The sequence below is a fragment of the Pristis pectinata genome, chromosome 12, assembly GCF_009764475.1.
Source record: "Pristis pectinata isolate sPriPec2 chromosome 12, sPriPec2.1.pri, whole genome shotgun sequence".
Taxonomy (NCBI): Eukaryota; Metazoa; Chordata; class Chondrichthyes; order Rhinopristiformes; family Pristidae; genus Pristis; species Pristis pectinata.
In genome coordinates this window covers 51,872,203-51,895,229 of record NC_067416.1, presented here as the reverse complement: position 1 = coordinate 51,895,229, position 23,027 = coordinate 51,872,203, and the positions used below count along the sequence as shown (strand labels likewise).

Genomic DNA, 23,027 nt, shown 5'->3' with positions numbered 1-23,027 from the left:
AGCTAGAGCTGAGGGTTTAGGGGAAGGAGGGACAGATGGGTTGGGAGGGAGACATAGAGGGCAGGGGGAGGGATAGATGGGGGGATTGGTAGGGGGTGGATGGGGAGTTGGGAGGGAGGGATAGATGGGGGAAAAGGAGCATCTCTGATTGGCTTCATTTAGGCAACCCTAGCCTCGCTCTATGTTTTTTCAACCTTTCTGGTTAATAGACTAACAAAGGCAGTTGAAGACAAGGCAATGTTCACACTGTGAAATGTGGACCGAACTGTTGCCGAGGCCTGTGGTTCCAGCAACAGCTGCAGCATGTGGTTCACAATTAATAAAATATCTCTTTGTGTTTCATTTCCCTCTCTCTCTACCTGCCCTCATTCATCTCGATCACTGACAGGTTTGTAAACTAAGGGTGAGGCCAGGGTTGCTGAGGCATTCTCAATCTGAAACGTTCTCTTTGCCCTGTTTTTAAAGAGAAATTGCAGATGCCAGAATCTGAAGTAAAACCAGAAACACTTGGACAATTCAGGTCAGGCAGCCTCTGTGGAAAGAGAAATAGAGTTAATGTCTTAGTTTGGAGACTGCCCTTTTATCTGATTGATTGCAAAGGAAAAATTGTAACCTAGTGAGCAGAGTTAGCATAGCCTTATGAAAGAGAAATGTCCTGGTGCTCATCTTGCTGCAGAGAACTTTGTGGCAGCTCCTTGGGTATATTTCAGGTTGGGAGAGATTCCTAATCAGTAGGGGAATCAAGGGTTATGAGGACAGGACAGGACAGGAAAGTCAGCCATGATCCTGCTGAATAGCAGAGCAGGCTTGAGACGCTGAATGTTCTACTCCTGTTCCCACTTCCTGTGGGTTTAATGGTGTATTTATCCCTTCCCCATCTTTTCTGCAATTTAAAACTTGTTTCCTCACTTTCTCGGTTCTGACAAAGGGTTTCCAACCTGAAACATTATTTGTTTCTCTTCCCCCAGATGCTGTCTGACCTGTGTCCAGCATTTTCAATTTTTATTTCAGATTTCAGGCACCTGCAGATTTTTTGATTTTACTGCTTTCTCTGCCGGCCCGGCCCGGCCCGGCCCAAGGTGTACTCCAGGCCCCGGCTGGTGAATGACTGTTTTGCTGGACTGTTTCTGGAGCCCTGGGGACTGTGGGTATGAATGCGGCCATTAATTCTGCTGCAAAAAGCACTTTGCCTTTACTCTGCAGGCAGTCTGGAAACACAGATGAGCAAACTGAGATTGGGACCAGTCTCCAGACACTGCTGATGTCCAAATCATTGTAGGTAACAGCTATAGTTGGGACTGAGGTCAAAAAAGGGACTAAGTCCAACTCCCAGTGAATAAAAAAAACATGTATTGTGAAGGTAATTTTCCCATGTGGCTAAATCATGTCAGTTAACACTGTGTTGAAGAAACAGAAATCCTTGTCACTTATGGTTATTTTACAACTCAACTATGTCCAATGTCCTTGGTGCCTTCTGCCACTGAGAACATGTTCTACTCTGTCTGGATATAGAATGGTATCTAACACTTCTATTCTGGAATATTAAGTGGCAAATAACATTTGGACCACAAAACTGCCACACAATGACAATCTTCAACAAGTGAGTCTAATCATCTACCCTTCCATGTTCAATGATCCTGAGGGCATGTTCCACCAGGCACAAGGACAGCTCTCCCATGGTGATGACTATTTAACGGTTCCCTTATACGGTGAGATGGACTCTGGCCTCACGATCTACCTTGTGACCTTGCACCTTATTGTCTACCTGCACTGCACTTTCTCTGTAGCTGTGACACTTTACTCTGTATGGTTATTATTTTTACCTGCACTATCTCAATGCACTCTGTAGTAACTCAATGTAACTGCAATGTGTAATGAATTCACCTGCACAATTGATATGCAAGACATGTTTTCACTGCACCTCAGTACAAGTGACAATAATAAACCAATACCAATCCAATCGCCAAGTCCAACACCACCAAGACCCAAAACATTGACTGTCCATTTCCTTCCCCAGATGCTGCCTGACCCACTTTGCATTCCTCCAGCTCCCTTATGTATTGCTTCAGATTTCCAGCATCTGCAGTCTCTTGTGTCTCCATCTCCAGAAAGAGGAATTGTTTTGGTTTTGATACCTCTTAACAGTGAAAGAATGAAAACACATTGAATTTCAGTGGCAGAGTAGGTGAAGGAGGCAACGGGCAGAACAAAGGGAAGTGGCAGAAATGGCCCATTCTGATTATAGATGGAAAGACAACCAGAGATTTTGATGCCAGTCTGGATGCTGCAATGTTCCTAGATGGAAGATGACGTTGTTCCTCAAGCTTGTGTTTGTCATTATTATAACAGCTCGCTACAGAGACTAAAATCTCAGCTGAAATACTGTCCTGTACCTATTGATGACTTCTGTAAATTTCTTTGTCAGGATACAACAAGCAGAGGATTTGTTTACTGGGAATCTCAAACACAACATTGGCGACTTCACACTGGGGATAAGCCGTTCACCTGCTCTGAGTGTGGGAAGGGATTCACTCGGTCATTCCATTTGCTGATGCACCAACAAATTCACAGAGAAGAGGCCGTGTATCTGCACTGAGTGTGGGAAGGTCTTCCTTCAGTCATCGTTCCTGCTGACACACCAGTTTGTTCACACTGGTGAGCGTCTGTTCTCCTGCTCAACGTGTGGTAAGAGATTGGCTCAGTTATCCAGCCTGATGGTGCACCAGCGAGTTCAAGCCAGGGAAAGGCCATTCTCCTGATCGGAGTGTGGGAAGGGCTTTGCTCAGTCATCCAACTTGCAGGCACACCAGTGAGTTCACACTGGGGAGAGACCGTTCTCCTGCTCAACATGTGGGAAAGGATTCAAACAGTTATACAGCCTGATGAGACACCAGACAGTTCACACTAGGGAGAGGCCATTCTGTTGCTCAACGTGTGGGAAAGCATTCACACAGTTATCCATCCTGATGACACACCATCGAGTTCACACTGGGGAGAAGCCGTACATCTGCTCTGAGTGCAGGAAGGGATTCACTCGGTCGTCCTATTTGCTGATGCACCAGAAAGTGCACACTGGGGAGAGGCCGTTCATCTGCTCGTCCTGCGGGAAGGGATTCAGTCAGTTATCCCACCTGATGACACACCAGCGAGTTCACACTGGGGAGAGGCCCTTTGCCTGCCCTACATGTGGGAAGGGATACACTAAGTCATCCAGTCTGGTGGCACACCAGCGAGTTCACACTGGGGAGAGGCCGTTCTGCTGCTCAACGTGTGGGGAAGGATTCATCCAGTTATCCAGCCTGATGACACACCAGCGAGTTCACACTGGGGAGAGGCCGTTCTCCTGCTCAACATGTGGGAAAGGATTCACTCATTTATCCAGCCTGATGAGACACCAGCGGGTTCACACCGGGGAGAAGCCATACACCTGCTCCGAGTGTGGGAAGGGATTCACTCAGTCATCTGAGATGCTGATGCACCAGCGGGTTCACACTGGGGAGAGGCCATACAGCTGTTCCGACTGTGGGAAGGGATACACTCGGTCGTCCGATTTGCTGAGGCACCAGCGAGTTCACACCGGGGAGAGGCCGTTCATCTGCTCGACATGCAGGAAGGGATTCACTCATTCGTCTTACCTGATGAAACACCAGCGGGTTCACACTGGGGAGAGGCCGTACACCTGCTCTGACTGTGGGAAGGGATTCACTCGGTCGTCCCATTTGCTGACACACCAGCGTATTCACACTGGGGAGAAGCCATTCATCTGCTCGACGTGTGGGAAAGTATTCACTCGGTTATCCAGTCTGATGACACACCACCGAGTTCACACCGGGGAGAGGCCGTTCAAATGCCCTGAGTGCGGGAAGGGATTCCCTTGCTCATCTGACCTGCTGAAACACCAGCGAATTCACACTGCGGAGAAAGATTAAACATGCTGTATACTCAATATACAACCATCACTGCTACTGAAATCTAGTGCAAATTCTCAAGTGTTGCAGGTGTTCATGGGGGATGGATTCTGTAGACGCTGCTGATCTCGCCCAGGATTCAACCCTGGGTCATTGGGCACAGTTGATTTTCTTTTGAAATCTCTTTAACTGAGTTAGAGTTCAATGTTCTGGATCTGTGATTAAAATAAAGCAGTTCTGCTTGAAACACTTTATCTGAGGCCCTTCTTGTCTCTGTAATGCACACAATGACAGGAGAAAGAGAGGCCATTCAGCCCATCTGGTGACTTCCAGTGTTTCTGCTCCACAACAGCCTCCTCCCACTATGAATATTCAGAAGAATAGAGAGATGCAGCACAGAAATGGGCCCTTTGACTCACTGAGTCTGCACTGATTGTCAACCAGTCATTTACTCTGATCCTATATTGATAGATTTTTAAAATGCTGCCCACATTTGCATTGTCCACACCCTGCTTCACCCCCACCACCAGCAGATTCTACTAATCTCTCACACATGAGGGACAATTTACAGTACTTTAATAACCTTTCAGCCCACACCTCTTGGGACGTGGGGGAAACCCACACAGTCATAGGGAGAAGGTGCAAACTCCACACAGTCAACACCCGAGGTCGGGATTGAACATTATCAACGTGAGGCAGCAGGTCTATGAGCTCCATTCTCATTCGGTTTCCAATTCAATGCATTCCTGTCGTTCACCTCCATCCCTGCGTGTGGTGACACATTCCACATTGTTGAACTGTGTGGGTGAAGACCTTCCCCTGGAATTTCCTGCAGGACTTTGAGCAGATTGCTGGCAAAGACAAGAGCTCAGCAGGGGTCTTGTCCCAGATATTAGAGCAGCACAGCTAATAGAGCTGCTACCTTGCAGTGACAGGAGCCCAGGTTCAATCCAGATCTTGGGTACTGACTGTGTGGGGGTTCTCCCTGTGACTGGGAATTTCTTCCAGGAGCTCCAGTTTCCTCCCACGTCCCAAAGACATACTGGTTGGTAGGTCAATTGGCTGCTGTAAATTGTGCTTGGTGAGTGGGAGAAGTTGGGGAGAGTTGACAAGAATGTCGGGAGAATTTTAAAAAAAGGATGAATGTGGGATTAGTGTGGAGTTGTGGACTGTGTCGGCCTGTTTCTGTGCTGTATCTTTCTGTGACATTCCCTGTCCATCGAGCCTTGGGGAAAAAGTAATTGTGTTCAACTCTCCATTTTTTTAAGATTTAAGATGTCTTTATTAGTCACATGTACATCGAAACACACAGTGAAATGCATCTTTTGTGTAGAGTGTTCTGAGGGCAGCTCACACGTGTCTCCACACTTCCAGCACCAACATATCACACCACAACTTCCTAACCCGTACGTCGTTGGAATGTGGGAGGAAACCGGAGCACCCGGAGGAACCCCACATAGACACAGGTTTAACTGGGGCAGAGTTTGTTAAGTGTGTACCGGACAGATTCCTGTCACATTATGTTGACAGTCTGACGAGACGGAATGCCATATTAGATCTAGTAGTAGGTAATGAACTGTGTCAGGTGACAGATCCCTCAGTGGGTGAGCATTTTGGGGACAGGGACCACTGCTCCCTAACCTTTAGCATTGTCATGGACAAGGATAGGAGCAAAGAGGACAGGAAAATATTTAATTGGGGAAGGGCAAATTATGAGGCTCTAAGGCTAGAACTTGCGAGTGTGAATTGGGATGACATTTTTGAAGGGAATGCACTATGGAGATGTGGTCAGTGTTCAGAGATCTCTTGCAGGATGTTAGGGATAAAGTTGTCCCGGTGAGACAGAGAAAGAATGGCAGGGTGAAGGAACCATGGTTGACAAGAGAGGTGGAACATCTAGTTAGGAGGAAGAAGGCAGCATACATGAGGTTGAGGCAGCAAGGATCAGATAGGTCTCTTGAGGAATATAGGGTAGCAAGGAAGGAACAAGAAGGGGCTGAGGAGAGCAAGAAGGGGACATGAAAAGGCCTTGGCGAGTCGGATTAAGGAAAACCTCAAGGCATTTTTCACTGATGTGAAGAGCAGAAGGATGACGGGAGTAAAGGTAGGACCGATTAGGGATAAAGGTGGGAAGATGTGCCTGGAAGCTGTGGCAGTGGGTGAGGTCCTCAATGAATACTTCTCTTCAGTATTCACCAAGGAGAGGGTCCTTGATGATGCTGAGGACAGTGTTGGTAAGGTTAATGTTCTCGAGCATGTTGATATCAAGAGAGAGGATGTGTTGGAGCTGTTAGAAAATATTAGGACAGATCAGTCACCGGGTCCTGACAGAATATTCCCCAGGCTGCTCAGCGAGGCGAGCATGGAGATTGCTGAGCCTTTGACTAGCATCTTTGAGTCCTAGTTGTCCACGGGAATGGTACTGGAGGATTGGAGGGTGGCAAATGTTGTCCCCTTATTCTAAAAAGGTAGTAGGGATAGTCCAGAGAATTATAGACCAGTGAGCCTTATGTCTGTGGTAGGCAAGCTGTTGGAAAGGATTCTTCGAGATAGGATCTATGGGCATTTAGAGAATCATGGTGTGATCAGGGTTTGTGAAGGGCAGATCATGTCTCACAAGCCTGATAGTGTTCTTTGAGGAGGTGACCAGGCAGATTGATGAGGGAAGTGCAGTAGATGTGGTCTACATGGATTTTAGTAAGGCATTTGACAAGGTTCCACATGGTAGGCTTCTTCAGAAGGTCAGAGGTGATGGGATCTAGGGAAGCTTGGCCATGTGGATTCAGAATTGACTTGCCTGTAGAAAGCAGAGGGTTGTGGTGGATGGAGTGCACACAGATTGGAGGGCTGTGACTAGAGGTGTCCCACAAGGATTGGTTCTGGGAACTCTACTTTTCGTGATATTTATTAATGACTTGGATGAGGGGGTAGAAGGGTGGGTTGGCAAGGTTCCAGACGACACAAAGGTTGGTGGTGTTGTGGAGAGTGTGGAGGATTGTCGAAGATTGCAGAGGGACATTGATAGGATGCAGAGTTGGCTGAGAAGTGGCAGATAGAGTTCAATCCGGAGAAGTGTGAGGTGGTACACTTTGGAAGGACAAACTCCAAGGCAAGAGTACAAAGTTGATGGCAGGATTCTTGGCAGTGTGGAGGAGCAGAGGGATCTGGGGGTCCATATCCACAGATCCTGGACAATTGCCTCACAGGTGGATTGGGTAGTTAAGAAAGCTTATGGGGTGTTAGCTTTCAGAAGTCCAGGGATCGAGTTTAAGAGCCGTGAGTTAATGATGCAGCTCTATAAAACTCTGGTTAGACCACACTTGGAGTTCTGTGTCCAGTTCTGGTCGCCTCATTGTAGGAAGGATGTGGAAGCGTTGGAAAGGGTGCAGAGGAGATTTGCCAGGATGCTGCCTGGTTTAGAGAGTATGCATTATGAGGAGAGACTAAGTGAGTGAGGGCTTTACTCTTTGGAGAGAAGGACAATGAGAGGAGACATGATAGAAGTGTACAAAATATTAAGAGGAATAGATAGAGTAGACAGCCAGCGCCTCTTTCCCAGGGCAGCAATGCTCAAAACAAGAGGGCATAGCTTTAAAGTAATGGGTGGGAAGTTCAAGGGAGATATCAGAGGAAGGTGTTTTACCCAGAGGGTGGTTGGGGCATGGAATGCGCTGTCTGGGGCGGTGGTGGAGGTAGGTACATTGGTCAAATTCAAGAGATTACTGGATAGGCATATGAAGGAATTTAAAATAGAGGGATATGTGGGAGGAAGGGGTTAGATAGTCTTAGGCGAGGTTTAAAGTTTGGCACAACATTGTGGGCTGAAGGGCCTGTATTGTGCTGTACAGTTCTATGTTCTATGATACGGGGAGAACATTGAAACTCCTGAGAGACAGCGGCTGGAATTGAACCCGGGTCGCTGGCACTTTAATAACGTTAGTCTTACCGCTACACTACCGTGCAACTCCCAGCTCTTTACAACACAGGGCTGTTCTCAATGGGCTAAATGTCATACAATTGAGTCACTGCAATACAGGACTGTCCTGACAGATCCTGTGCCTCATTCATTGTCCTACCTTATTCCCCCATTCACTACCTCAAAAAAAATTCACTGATTTCTGTCCTGAATACAATAACTGAGGAACCACTCCCAAGTCAGGTTGGGTAAAGATTCTGCCTTTTTGAAATTGGTGCCTGATGATCAGAGTTTAAGCAGATGCTTTCAAAACTGGGAATGACTGCAATGTACTTTGTAGATGCTTCTCTCACCCTGTCTCTCTGGTTGATGGAAAGTGACAGAATCTTCCTTATCGCCAACAGGTGACCCCTCAGCCCAAAACCCTGCCCTGAAAATTTGGATTCTTCCCCCATGAGAAACATTCCCTCAGCTGCCACCCGATCCAATCCTTTTTAAATCTCTCCTTTCACCTTGAGCCTCTAGTTTTGGACGGCTGCTCCACCACTGAGAGTGGTCCTTTGGAAGAAAGTGGAGGAAGAGGGGAAGATGTGACTGGTGCTGGGATCCTGACGCAGAAATGGTGAAGGATGATGTGCCACCTCAAGCTTCCGGTTCCAGCTCATTTCAATTCCCCTCCTCATTTCCACACCGACCTGTTTGTCCTCGGCCTTCTCCACTGCCATGGTGAGGCCAAACACAAACTAGAAAAAGGGCACTTTGTATTCCACTTAGCGAGCCTACAGCCCAAAGGTACGGACGTTGAATTTGACAGTTTCAGGCGACCAACTCTCGTTCCTTTCCCACTCCTCCCAGATTCTCCTTTTGTTCACCTTTTCCTCCTCCCTCTTTCCCCCACCGCCCATTCCCGAGATCCGTTCCCCTCCCGCCCCTGATTCCATCTGCTCATCATCCTTCCTCCCTTCCCAGCTTTCACTTGTCATCTCTCTGCCTCTGTCTACTTACCCCTGCCCCAGCTGCTGCCACCTGCTCACGTTCCCTCCCTTATCTGGTTCCACATCAGCTCCAGCCGATGTCTCTACCTTCTGCCTCCCCCCAACCCCCAACCCATCTGCCTCCACCTGCCCAACATCTCCCACCTCACCTGGTTCCACCTCCCAACCTCTGCCTCCCCCCTCCCTCTCACCTCTTTATGCCGGCTGTCTTCCCTCTACACTCAGTCCTGATGCAGTATCTTGACCCGAAACACCAATCATCCCTCTGCCTCCACAGATGCTGCTCGATCTGCCGAGTTCCTCCAGCAGTCTTTTTGCGGCAGATTCCAGCATCTGCAGTCCTATCGTGTCTGCAACTGCCAAAGAGCCAGACTGCGCCTGCTCCCCACACGGCAGCCCGGCACAGTCCTCCGCCTGTGATGAAAATCACTGTGATGTTTGTGAGACATGATTTCCCATTCACAAAGCCGTGCTGACTGTCCCTTAGCAGTCCTGGCCTTTCCACACGCTGGTAGGTCCTGTCGCTCAGAATCTCCTCCAGTAATTTCCCACCACTGATGTTAGGTTCACTGGCCTGTGGTTCCCTGGCTTGTCCTTGCAGCCCTTCTTAAATAAAGGCACACCCTCCAGACTTCTGGTATCTCACCCCTGGTAAAGGCAGATACAAATAACTCTGCCAGGGCCCACGCAACTTCTTTCCTATTCTTCCTGCAAGGTCTTGGGATGCAATTGTCCAGGCCATGGAGATTTGTCCACCCGAATATGCTTTAAGACTGCCAGCACTTTCTCTTCTGTAATGACGATATGTCCCAAGACATCACTACCCATATCCCTTAATTCCTTAGCTTGCATGACCTTCTCTGTGCAAGTACAGATGAGAAATTTTCATTTTAGATCTCGCCCCTCTCTTGTGGTTCCACACACAGATGACAGCATTGATGTCTAAAGGGACCTATTCTCTACTAGAGACCCTATATTGGGCTTCCCCTTTTCCTATCTTCAGTCCTGAACACAGCCCTGACCCCGAAACTTTGACTGCGTGCTTTTCTCCACGGATGCTGCCTGGCCTGCTGAGTTCCTCCAGCATCATTGTGTTTTTCATCCAGATTCCAGCATCTGCTGTCCTTTGTTTCTCCAATGTTACAGGTCGATGATCGACATGTTATGGATTAGGTTACTATTTGGTGATTGTCCCTTTAACACATAGTACAGTTGTGTGTGTGTGTGTGTGTGTGTGTGTGTGTGTGTGTGTGTGTGTGTGTGTGTGTGTGTGTGTGTGTGTGTGTGAGATGTGATTACGACAATAGAAAATAACAATGTGCTGACGTTTGATGCTCTGTCGGGCAGTCAGAGAAAAGTCAGAAACTGTATCTGTCACTACAATCCACGAATGGATTTTTGGAGTCATCCGGTGGAGTCCACTTTGTCGTTAACCTGTAGAGGCAAACAGGTATTTGTATGGACGGCCACGGTGGCAGATACTTCAGAACAAAGGAATGGAGATCATCAGTGATTGAGGTGTCGTTTGGGTTTCTTTGTGGAATATTTGGATTTCGTAATCTCTCTGTTTTCTCTCTACATTTTTTCACCAGAACGGGCAAAAGAGACGGACGGAAATACTGCCAGAGAGCAGAGGAGAATTTCTTCAAGGCTGCCACGCAGTTCAATAGGGTTGTTAAGAAGGTGTATGGTGTGTTGGCCTTCATTCGACGGGGTACTGAGTTCAAGAGCCACGACATGATGTTGCAGCTCTATAGAACTCTGGTCAGACCACACCTGGAGTATTATGTTCATTTCTGGTCACCTCATTGTACAAAGGATGTGGAAGCTTTGGAGAGGGTGCAGAGGAGATTTACCAGGATGCTGCCTAGAGTGGAGAGCATGTCTTCTGAGGATAGGTTGAGCGAGTTTGGGCTTTTCTCTTTGGAGAGAAGGAGGATGAGAGGTGACTTGATGGAGGTGTACAAGATGATAAGAGGCATAGTTCGAGTGGACAGTGACACTTTTTCCCAGGGCGACAATGGCTAACATAAGGGGACATCATTTTAAGGTGATTGGAGGAAGGTATAAGGGGGATGTCAGGGGTATGTTTTTTACACAGAGAGTGGTGGGTGCGTGGAACACACTGCCTGAAGAGGTTCTGGGGGCAGATACATTAGGGACATTCAAGAGACTCTTGGACAGACACGTGAATGATAGAAAAATTGGGTGCTATGTGAGAGGGAAGGGTTAGGTAGATCTTAGAGCAGGATAAAATGTCGGCACAACATTGTGGGCCAAAGGTTCTGTGTTCTAATGTTCTGTACCCGATCCAACACCTCCCTGACCCCAGCACGAAGGAGGCAATATCCCATCCTGGAGTCTGGAGGAAACACTCAGCGGGTCAGGCAGCAACTGTGGAAAGGGAGGCAGAAATAACATTTCAGCTCAAAGGTCCGTCACCAGAACGGGCAAAAGAGACGGACGGAGATACTGCCAGAGAGCAGAGGAGAATTTCTTCAAGGTTGGCATTGCTGAGAGAGATGTGACAGGAAATTCAAAGGTAAATGAAAATAATATTTCTAGCATTTTCTGTAAAACAAAATGCCTGAAGCACTGAGCATGTGCGGAAAGGGAAGCAGGGTTAACATTTCAAGTCAAGGACCCTTGGGTTACAATGGCTCACTGTTGAGATGCTGCCCATGGGGCTGGTGTTGAATGGGCTGGGTTGAGTGTTACAACCACACAGCATTGGGACGTGGTGCTCCAGTGTGACCCACTGCTGAGGTCTGCGGGCCTTTGCGCTCATTACCATTGAGAAATCCTGGGGCTGGGGAGAGTTGTGAAGGTTGGCGAGGGACCCCAGTGAGATCCAGTTGGGTCCGTCGACACATGGAGCAGGTGCAGCCGGTCCCTGGCAAGGGCTGGACTCACCAGCTGCGGCCCACACCCCGCATCTCAGCGACAGGGGGTTGCACCACTCAGCCCGGCCTGTTCAACGTCAGCCCCCCCGGCAGCTTCTCCATAGCAACTGTGGGGTGATTCATTGCTGCAAGAGCAGCAATGTTGCAAGGGCATTGCTGCAAGATTTGGCACTTGTGCCAGGTTCCAGGCATAGCAACGGGCATCCCAAAGGTATGTCTTTTTTCAGGTACACTTGAGTCCTCATTATTCATGAGGCACAGGGGATTAGAGTCCACACAGATAACCAAAATTATGGATTCCACTAAGGCCCTCTCATGGCACAGATCAGTGGATAACGAGGACTGAGTACAATGTGGTACGTAATCGTTAGCGTTTGTACTCCGGGAGCAAGAGTGCTGCAACTAATCACCACGCTGCAGGGTGTCGCTGAACTGGGAGCCGGTGCGTATTCCTGCCGTGCACATCCACAGGTGGAGGATCGCTCAACAGCAAAAGTCCACGGGAAATTCCGGGGGAAGCTCTTCACCCACAGAGTCCAACAACATGGAACATGTCACCACACGGAGAGACAGGAATGCATTGAATGGGAAGCCGAAGGAGCACAGAGCTCGTAGAGCTGCTGCCTCACATTCCAACATCCTGGGTTGACCAGGTTCAATCACGACCTCGAGTGTTGACTGCACGGAGTTTGCACATTCTTCCTGTGACTGGGTTTCCTCCCATGTCCCAAGAGGTGTGGGCTGAAAGCTTATTAAAGTACTGCAAATTGTGCCTAATGTGTGTGTGATTAGTAGAATCTGCTGGTGGTGGGGGTGAAGCAGGTTGCGGTCAATGCAAATATGGGCAGAATTTTAAAAATGTATTAATGTAGGATCAGAGTAAATGACTGGTTGATAATCAGTGCAGACTCAGTGAGTCAAAGGGTCCATTTCTGTGCTGCATCTCTCTATTCCTCTGAATATTCATACTGGGTGAGATGGGACGAAGCTGGTGTGGAGCAGAACACTGGAAGGCACCAGACGGGCTGAATGGCCTCTCTTTCTACTGTTCATTGTGTGCATTGCAGAGACAGGAAGGGCCTTAGATAAAGTGTTTCAAACAGAAATGCTTTATTTTAAAATCACATCCAGAACATTGAACGGTAGCTTAGTTAAAGAGATTACAAAAGAAAATCAACTGTGCCCAATGACCAAGGTTCAATCCTGGGCGAGATCAGCAGCGTCGACAGAATCCGACCCCCGTGAACACCTGCAACACTTGTGAATTTGCGCTAGATTTCAGTTGCAGTGGTGGTTGAATATTGAGCACACAGCATGTTTATTCTTACTCAGCAGTGTGAATTCGTTGGTGTTTCAGAAGGTCAGATGACTGAGTGAATCCATTCCCGCACGTCAGGCAGATGAATGGCCTGTCCCCGGTGTGAACTCGATGGTGTTTCAGCAAATGGGACGACTGAGTGAATCCTTTCCCGCACTCAGGGCAATTGAACAGCCTCTCCCCTGTGTGAACTCTCTGGTGTTTCAGCAAATGGGATGAACAAGTGAATCCCTTCCCGCACTCGGAGCAGGTGTACGGCCTCTCCCCGGTGTGAATTCTCTGGTGTATCATCAGGTGAGATAACTGAGTGAATCCTTTCCCACACGTTGAGCAGCTAAACGGCCTCTCCCCAGTGTGAACCCGCTGATGCGTTATCAGGCTGGATAACTGTGAATGCTTTCCCACACGTTAAGCAGGAGAACGGTCTCTCTCCAGTGTGAACTCTGTGGTGTGCCTGCAAGTAGGATGACCGAGCAAAGCCCTTCCCACACTCCGAGCAGGAGAACGGCCTTTCCACAGCATGAACTCGCTGGTGCGTCATCAGGCTGGATAACTGAGCGAATCCCTGACCACACGTTGAGCAGGAGTATGGCCGCTCCCCAGTATGAACACGCTGGTGTGTCAGCAGGTGGGATGACTGAAGGAAGCCCTTCCTACACTCAGTGCAGATACACGGCCTCTTCTCTGAATTTGTTGGTGCATCAGCAACTGGAATGACCGAATGACTCCCTTCCCACACTCAGAGCAGGTGAACGGCCTCTCCCCAGTGCGAATTCGCTGATGTTGTGTTTGAGATTCCCATAAACAAATCCTCTGCTTGTTGGATCCTGTAAAAGAAATTTACAAAAGTCATCATTAGGTACAGGACAGTATTTCAGCTGAGATTTTAGTCTCTGTAGTGAGCTGTTATAATAATGACAAACACAAGCTTGAGGAACACCGTCATCTTCCATCTAGGAACATTGCAGCATCCAGACTGGCATCAAAATCTCTGGTTGTCTTTCCATCTATAATCAGAATGGGTCATTTCTGCCCTTTGTTCTACCCGTTGCCTCCCTCACCTGCTCTGCCACTGAAATTCAATGTGTTTTCTGTCTTTCACTGTTAAAAGGGGGATCAAAGCCAAAACATTCCCTCTTTCTGAAGGTAGAGACACAAGGGACTGCAGATGCTGGAAATCTGAAGCAATACATAAGGGAGCTGGAGGAACTCAAAGTGGGTCAGGCAGCATCTATGGAGGGAAATGGACAGACAATGTTTTGGGTCTTGGTGGTGTTGGATGTGGCGAATGAAGTGGAGTTGGTTTATTATTGTCACTTGCACTGAGGTACAGTGAAAAACATGTCTTACAGACCGATCGTACAGGTCAATTCATTACACAGTGCAGTTACATTGAGTTCGTACAGAGTCCATTGAGGTAGTACAGGTAAAAACAGTAACAGTACAGAGTAAAGTGTCACAGCTGCAGAGAAAGTGCAGTACAGGTGGACAATAAGGTGCAAGGTCACAACAAGGTAGATTGTGAGGTCAGAGTCCATCTGATTGTAAAAGGGAACCGTTCAATGGTCATATCACCGTGGGGTAGAAGCTGTCCTTGAGCCTGGTGATACGTGCCCTCAGGATCATTGAACATGAAGGGTAGGTGATTAGATTCACTCGTCAGATATTGTCATTGTGTGGCAGTTTTGTGGTCCAAATGTTATTTGCCACTTAATACTCCCGAATAGAAGTGTTAGATACCATTCTGTATCCAGACAGAACAGAACATGTTCTCAGCAGCAGAAGGAGCCGAGAACATTGAACAAGTTGAGAGCATTGGGAGAGAGAGGGAGAGAGAGAGAGACACAGAGAGAGAGAGAGAGAGAGACAGACAGACAAAACCAAGGAGATCTTGCAGTGCCAAAACACTGGCACCGCCTTGGATTATTTTGCAAAAATATTTAAACCTCGTGTCCACTGGTCCCGGAGCCATCTCCTCGTTACTCTGCACACAAAACGATCTTTTTTTATACTCGCCACTCCTCAGAAACACTTCTCCCATCAATATGTGAAGCTAAACCCGCCCCTGATCTCTGGAATCACTCGTATGTGTCCCTGAAAATAAATTCCCAACTCTGCGTCCGCTTGTGAGGTCCGAGCTGAATGAATCTTGTTAAAATGAGCCACTTACAAACAGTGAATGACTCTCAGCACTGTGTTGGGGCATTCGGCTTGGTATTTTGGTATTGGTATTGGTTTATTATTGTCACTTGTACCGAGGTACAGTGAACAACTTGTCTTGCATACTGTTTGTGCAGGTCAATTCATTCCACAGTGCAGTTACATTGTGTTAGTACAGAGTGCATTGAGGTAGTGCAGGTAAAAACAATAACAGTACAGAGTAAAGTGTCACAGCTACAGAGAAAGTGCAGTGCAATAAGGTGCAAGGTCACAACAAGGTAGATCGTCAGGTCAGAGTCCATCTTATCGGATAAGGGAACCGTTCAATATTCTTATCACTGTGGGGTAGTAGCTGTCCTTGAGCCTGGTGGTATGTGCCCTCAGGCTCCTGTATCTTCTACCTGTTGGAAGAGGAGAGAAGAGAGAATGACCCAGGTGGGTGGGGTCTTTGATTATGCTGTCTGCTTCACTAAGGCAGCAAGAGGTCCAAGGAGGGGAGGCTGGTGTCCGTGATGCGCTGGGCTATGTGCACAACTCTCTGCAGTTTCTTGCAGTCCTGGGCAGAGCAGTTGCCGTACCAAGCCGTGATGCATCCGGATAGGATGCTTTCTATGGTGCATCGATAAAAGTTGTTGAGTGTCAAAGGGGACATGCCAAATTTCTTTAGCCTCCTGAGGAAGTAGAGGCGCTGGTGAGCTTTCTTGGCTGAGGCGTCTTCGTGATCTGACCAGGACAGGCTACTGGTGATGTTCACTCCCAGGAACTTGAAGCTCTCAACTTTCTTGACCTCAGTACTGTTGATGTAGACAGGAGTATGTACACCACCCCCTTTCTTGAAGTCACTGACCAGCTCTTTTGTTGACATTGAGGGAAAGGTTGTTGTCATGACACCATTCCACTAAGCTCTATGTCTCCTGCCTGTACTCCGCCTCATCACTGTTTGTGATACGGCCAACAACAGTGGTATCATCTGCAAACTTGTAGATGGAGTTAGAGCAGAATCTGGCCACACAGTCATGAGTGTATTGGGTGTAGAATTGAGGGCTGAGGACTCAGCCTTGTGGGGCACCAGTGTTGAGAATAATCGTGCCGGAGGTATTGCTGCCTATCCTCACTGATTGTGGTCTGTTTGTTAGAAAGTCAAGGATCCAGTTACAGAGGGAGGTGTTGAGTCCTAAGTCTCGGAGTTTGGTGACAAGCTTGCTTGGGTTATTGTATTGAAGGCAGAGCTGTAGTCAATAAACAGAAGTCTAACATAGGTGTCTTTCCTGTCCAGATGCTCCAGAGCTGAGTGTAGAGCCAGGGAGATGGCATCCGCTGTGCACCTGTTTCGTTGATAGGTGAATTGCAGTGGGTCCAGGTTGTCTGGGAGGCTGGAGTTGATGCTTGCCATGACCAACCTCTCAAAGCACTTCATGATGGTGGATGTCAGAGCGACTGGTCGGTAGTCATTGAGGCATGTTACTTTGCTTTTCTTCGGTACTGGGATGATCGTGGTCTTCTTAAAATAGGTGGGAACCTGAGACTGAAGCAGGGAGAGGTTAAATATGTCTGCAAATACTTCTGCCAGCTGATCAGCACAAGATCTGAGCACATGGCCAGGGACATCATCTGGGCCAGGTGCTTTCCTCGTGTTCACTCTCCGGATGACTGATTTACGTCCTCAACGGTGATCACAGTTTCAGTTGCGTTTGAGGCTGCCAGGTTGGGTGGTGACAATCCACTTCCCTTCTGTTCAAATTGCACATAGAACCTCTACCCAAGACTGCAAGAAACTGCAGACAGTTGTGGGCACAGCTCAGCACATCACGGAAACCAGCCTGTCCTCCACAGACTCTGTCTAAACTTCCTGCTGTCTCAGTAAAGCAGCCAGCATAATCAAAGACCCCATCCACCATGGACATTGTCTCTTCTCCTCCCTTCCATCGGGCAGAAGATACAAAAAAGCCTGAAAGCACGTACCACCAGGCTCAAGACAGCTTCTATCCCGCTGTTATAAGGCTAATGAATGGTCCCCTAGTACAAGATGGACTCTTGACTTCACAATCTATCTCGTTATGGCCTTGGACCTTATTGTCTGCCTGCACTGCACTTTCTCTGTAACTGTAACACTTTATTCTGCATTCTGTTATTATTTTCCCTTGTACTTCCTCAATGCACTGATGTGATGAAATGACCCATATGGATGGTCTGCAAAACAACGTTTTTCACTGTACATCGGTACATGTGACAATAATAAACCAATTTACCTACCGTCCAAACATCTATCGATCTTAATATGGGGCTGGAGGAGGTGGTAGAGATGGTGGGGTTGGGGATGGGGAAGGAACCACAGAACAACGGGTCTTTTAATATTGTGAGTCTGTGGGCTGCCCAGCATGTCCTCCCTCCTTCCCTCCTTCCCTCCTTCCCTCCTTCCCCCCTCCCCTCCCTCCCTTCCCTCCCTCCCCCTCCCTCCATCCCTCTCTACATATGTGTAGAAAGAGTAAAGTCCTGTAACCGTGTGATATAGCTCTATGACTAATCCCATTTGCCACACTAGGCCTGTAACCTAATGTGCCTTGGTGATTGAGATGCTTCTCAAGTGTTGTGGGAGTATCAGCACAGATCAGCCACAATCACATTGGGTGGCGGGGCAGGCGTGAGAGGCCTGGTGATCTGATCCTGCTGCTGTTTGCTTGTGTGCCTGCCTCTACCACCCCCTCAGATCCTCTCAAAACCTCCCCCTCTCACCTTAAAACCACATCCTCTTGTCTCAGACACTCTCACCGTGGGAAATAGTTTAACCACCCTATTCTGTCCCACTCATAGTTTTACTCACCTCTGTCTCCTCGCCCTCCAACGCTCCAGGTGGCTGATGAGACCAATGTGGCATCGGCAGAGCCTTCTCCAGACGGGGCAAGTGGTGAATTGGTTCATTGTTGTCACATGTACCAAGGTACAGTGAAAAACTTTGCTTTGCCTGCCACCCACACTGATCATTTCATGACACCAGTGCAGTGGGGTAGTACAAGGGAAACCAATGACAGAATGCAGAATGCCACGTGAGGCCAGGCGCAGGTTGGAGGAACAACACCTCGTATTCCGCCTTTGGAGTCTCCAACCTGATGGCCTCAACATCGATTTCTCCAACTTCTGGTAACAACACCCCTTCTTTTTCTCCCCCACTTTGTCTCCCCCCTTTGTCTTCCCCTCCTTCCCTCCGTCCTTCCTTCCCTCCCTCCCTCCCTTCATTCCTTCCTTCCCCTCCCTCTCCTTCCATCCCTCCCTCTTTCCCTCCTTCCCACCCTCCCTTCCCTCATTCCCTCCTCTCCTACTCCTTCCCTCCTTCCCTCCCTCCTTCCAACCCTCCCTCCCGACCTCCCTCCTTCCCTCCCTCCTTCCCTCCCTCCCCCCTCGTCATCCCTCATTCCCGTGGCTCCCTTCCCCTGCCTTGATGACCTGCCCATCTCCTCTCCTCCCCTTCCCCATCCCTATTCCATGGTACACTGTCCTCTCCTACCGGATTCCTTCTTCTTCAGCCCTTAAGTCTCTTCTACCCATCACCTCTCAGCTTATTATATCCCCTCCTCTCCCCCACCCACCTACCTCCCCCCTCTCACCTGGACTCACCAGTCACGTGGTCTCATCTCTCCCCTGCCTGTGTGTACTCTCCCTCCCCACCTCCCCCGCCTTCTTATTCTGCCTTCTGCCCTCTTCCTTTCCAGTCCTGATGAAGGGTCTCAGCCTGAAACGTCGACCATTTATTTCCCTCCATGGATGCTGCCTGACCTGCTGAGTTCCTCCAACACGGTTTGTGTACTGCTCCAGATTCCAGCATCTGCAGAATTTCTTGTGTCGAAGAATAAAGTGTAACAGCTACAGAGAAGTGCAGTGCAGGCAGACAATAAGGTGCGAGGCCATAACGAGGTAGATTGTGAGATCAAGAGTCCATCTTATTGTACTAGGGGACCGTTATAACAGCGGGATAGAAGCTGTCCTTGTGCCTGGTGGTATGTGCTTTCATGGTTTCTCGATGGGAGAGGGGAGAAGAGAGAATGCCCGCGGTGGGAAGGGTCTTTGATCATGCTGGCTGCTTTGCTGAGGCACCGGGAAGTGTAGACAGGGTCCACGGAGGAGAGGCTGGGTTCCGTGATGTGCTGAGCTGTGTCCACAGCTCTCTGCAGTGACCAGCAGGGAGGGAGAGAGGGTGGTTTGCACCTCCAATGCATGGGCTCCTGTTCTTGGCATTAGAACTGGCTGGTGATCTGTCGTATCAACTTGTCCTTTTCTTCCTCTGTCTCCACAGACACTGCCTGATGGACTGGACATTTCCTGCCGTGCGGAACAGTGGCCCAGTGGTTAGAGACGCTGGCTGACAGAGCCGGTGACCCAGGTTCGATCCTGACCTCCGGCACTGTGTGTGTGTGTGTGTGTGTGTGTGTGTGTGTGTGTGTGTGACAGAGTGTGTGGGTGTGAGACAGAGACTGTGTATCTGAGACAGAGAGTGTTTGGTGTGTGTGTGACAAAGTGTGTGCGTGTGATGGAGAGAGTGTGTGTGTGAGAGAGAGTGTGTATGTGTCTGTGTGAGACAGAGAGTGTGACAGTGTGTGTGTGTGTATGTGTGAGACAGTCTGTGTGTATGTGTGACAGAGAGAGTGTGTGTGTGTGACAGAGATAGTGTGTGAGACAGAGTGTGTGTGTGTGTGTGTGTGTGTGTGTGTGTGTGTGTGTGTGTGTGTGTGTGTGTGTGGAGAATGCACGCTCTCCCTGTGACCCCGTGGGTTTCCACCGGCGGCTCCGGTTCCCTCCCATGTCCCAAAGACGTGCAGGTCGGTGGGTAAATCGGCCGCTGTGAATTGTCCTGCTCCCCAGTGTGTGGGTGAGAATCTGTGTAAATAGGTGGTTTACAACTCTGTAACGGTAGCATTGCAACACTGACCTGCCAGATTAGTTTAAACCCTCCCCGGTAGCTAGGGCAAACCTCTCTGTGAGGATATCGGTCCCCGTCTGGTCGAGTGTGACCCAACCTGCTGGTACAGGTCCTACCTGCCCCAGAGGTCATCGTCATGACGCAGATACCAAAAGCCCTCCCTCCTGCACCGGCTCTTTAGCCACACGTTGATCTGTCCTGTCCCACTGTCCCACCCACCTCGGGCAGTTCTCCTTCCCCCTTCCGGGATCTACCACAACTTGACCTTCACACACCCACAGCAGCATGTTCAAGGGCACCTGACCTGGATACATGCAGGGGGAGGGGGTGGGGGAAGCAGGAATGAGCTGCCAGGGGAAGTGGTGGGAGTTGGATACAATGATTGCATTTGAATCAGTACACGCACAACAAATGTTTAGATGTTTCTGGGTCAAATGCCGACAACTGGGACCGGCATAGATAGGCGTCTTGGTCGGCATGGATGAGTTTTGCCAAAAGAATCAAAAACAGGTTTATTATCTCTGACAGATGTGGTGAAATGTGTTGTTTTGCGGCAGCGGTACAGAGCAAAGGCATAAAACGCCACGATGTCACAAAAATAAATAAGTAAACAGGGCAGAAGAGGAATAACGAGGTCGTGTTCATGGACTGTTCAGAAATCTGATGGCGGAGGGGAAGAAGCTGTTCCTGAATTGTTGAGTGCGGGTCTTCAGTCTCCTGGACCTCCTCCCTGATGGTAGTAACAAGAAGAGGGTATGTCCCCTGTGGTGAGGGTCCTTAGTGATGGATGCCGCATTCTTCAGGCACCGCCTCTTGAAGATGTCCTCGATGACGGGGAGGGTTGTGCCCGTGATGGAGCTGGCTGAGTCTACAACCCTCTGCAGCCTCTTTCGATCCTGTGCATTGGAGACTCCATACCAGGCAGTGATGCAATCAGTCAGAATGCTCTCCATTGCACATCTGTAGAAATTTGCCAGAGCCTTTACATACCAAATCTCCTCAAGCTCCTAACGAAGTAGAGCCACTGGCGTGCCTTCTTCGTGATTGCATCTATGTGTTGGGCCCAGGACAGATCCTCCGAGATGTTGACGCCCAGGAACTTGAAGCTGCTCACCCTTCCCACTGCTGACCCTCAATGAGGACTGGTGTGTGTCCTCCCGACTTCCCCTTCCTGAAGTCCACAATCAGTTCCTCGGTCTTGCCGACGTTGAGTGCGAGGTTGTTGTTGCGACACCACTCAACCAGCCGATCTACGTCACTCCTGCACGCCTCCCGGTCGCCGTCTGAGATTCTGCCAACAACAGTGGTGTCATCGGCGAATTTACAGATGGCGTTTGAGCCGTGCCTCGCCACACAGTCATGAGTATAGAGAGTGTAAAGTCCTGTGTCCGTGCGATATAGCTGTATGACTAATCCCATTTGCCCACACTAGGCCTGTAACCTAATGTGCCTTGGTGATTGAGATGCTTCTCAAGTGTTGTGGGAGTATCAGCACAGATCAGCCACAATCACATTGGGTGGCGGGGCAGGCGTGAGAGGCCTGGTGATCTGATCTTGCTGCTGTTTGCTTGTGTGCCTGCCTCTACCACCCTCTCAGATCCTCTCGAAACCTCCCCCTCTCACCTTAAACCCACATCCTCTTCTCTCAGACACCCTCACCGTGGGAAATAGAGTTTAACCACCCTATTCTGTCCCACTCATAGTTTTACTGTCCCCTCGCCCTCCAATGCTCCAGGTGGCTGATGAGACCAATGTGGCATCGGCAGAGCCTTCTCCAGACGGGGCAAGTGGTGAATTGGTTCATTGTTGTCACATGTACCAAGGTACAGTGAAAAACTTTGCTTTGCCTGCCACCCACACCGATCATTTCATGACACCAGTGCAGTGGGGTAGTACAAGGGAAACCAATGACAGAATGCAGAATGCCACGTGAGGCCAGGCGCAGGTTGGAGGAACAACACCTCATATTCCGCCTTCGGAGTCTCCAACCTGATGGCCTCAACATCGATTTCTCCAACTTCTGGTAACAACACCCCTTCTTTTTCTCCCCCACTCTGTCTCCCCCCTTTGTCTTCCCCTCCTTCCCTCCGTCCTTCCTTCCCTCCCTCCCAACCTCCGTTCCTTCCTTCCCCTCCCTCTCCTTCCATCCCTCCCTCTTTCCCTCCTTCCCGCCCTCCCTTCCCTCGTTCCCTCCTCTCCTACTCCTTCCCTCCCTCCTTCCAACTCTCCCTCCCTCCTTCCCTCCTTCCCTCCCTCCATCCCGCCCTCCCTCCCTCGTCTTCCCTCATTCCCGTGGCTCCCTTCCCCTGCCTTGATGACCTGCCCATCTGCTCTTCTCCCCTCCTCCATCCCTATTCCATGGTCCACTGTCCTCTCCTACCGGATTCCTTCTTCTTCAGCCCTTGGCCTCTTCTACCCATCAACTCTCAGCTTATTACATCCCCCCCTCTCCCCCACCCACCTACCTCCCCCCTCTCACCTGGACTCACCAGTCACCTGATCTCACCTCCCCCCTGCCAGCGTGTGCGCCCCCTCCTCCCCCTCCCCCACCTTCTTATTCTGTCTTCTGCCCTCTTCCTCTCCAGTACTGATGAAGGGTCTCGGCCTGAAACGTTGACTGTTGATTTCCCCCCACGGATGCTGCCTGACCTGCTGAGTTCCTCCAACACGGTTTGTGTACTGCTCCAGATTCCAGCATCTGCAGAATTTCTTGTGTCGAAGAATAAAGTGTAACAGCTACAGAGGAAGTGCAGTGCAGGCAGACAATAAGGTGCGAGGCCATAACGAGGTAGATTGTGAGATCAAGAGTCCATTTTATTGTACTAGGGGACCGTTCAATAGTCTTGTAACAATGGGATAGAAGCTGTCCTTGAGCCTGGTGGTACGTTTCACGGTTTCTCGATGGGAGAAGGGAG

The 23,027-nt window shown here is 49.3% G+C and overlaps 2 protein-coding genes across 2 annotated transcripts in view; one reads left to right on the top strand and one right to left on the bottom strand.

Annotated features, from left to right (window-relative positions):
• Nucleotides 1-18,075, bottom strand: part of LOC127576410 (zinc finger protein 229-like) — a 48,775-nt gene extending 30,700 nt beyond the window's left edge. The window contains exons 1-3 of the mRNA XM_052026920.1: nt 18,022-18,075; nt 13,516-13,713; nt 13,132-13,436 (exon numbers count right to left, since the gene is read on the bottom strand). Of these exons, the coding sequence (XP_051882880.1) occupies nt 13,132-13,436; nt 13,516-13,713; nt 18,022-18,075 (557 nt within the window). The remainder of the gene's footprint in view (nt 1-13,131; nt 13,437-13,515; nt 13,714-18,021) is intronic.
• On the top strand, nt 2,872-4,134 carry LOC127576574 (zinc finger protein 239-like). Its single transcript, XM_052027127.1, has one exon. It carries the CDS (start codon nt 2,883-2,885, stop codon nt 3,927-3,929), a length of 1,047 nt encoding a protein of 348 aa, XP_051883087.1. The 5' UTR covers nt 2,872-2,882; the 3' UTR covers nt 3,930-4,134.
• Nucleotides 18,076-23,027: the final 4,952 nt, after the last annotated feature.

What these genes read in the sequence shown, in the direction of transcription:
- LOC127576574 (XM_052027127.1), top strand. Translation starts at nt 2,883, where the DNA reads ATGAGACACCAGACAGTTCACACTAGGGAGAGGCCATTCTGTTGCTCA.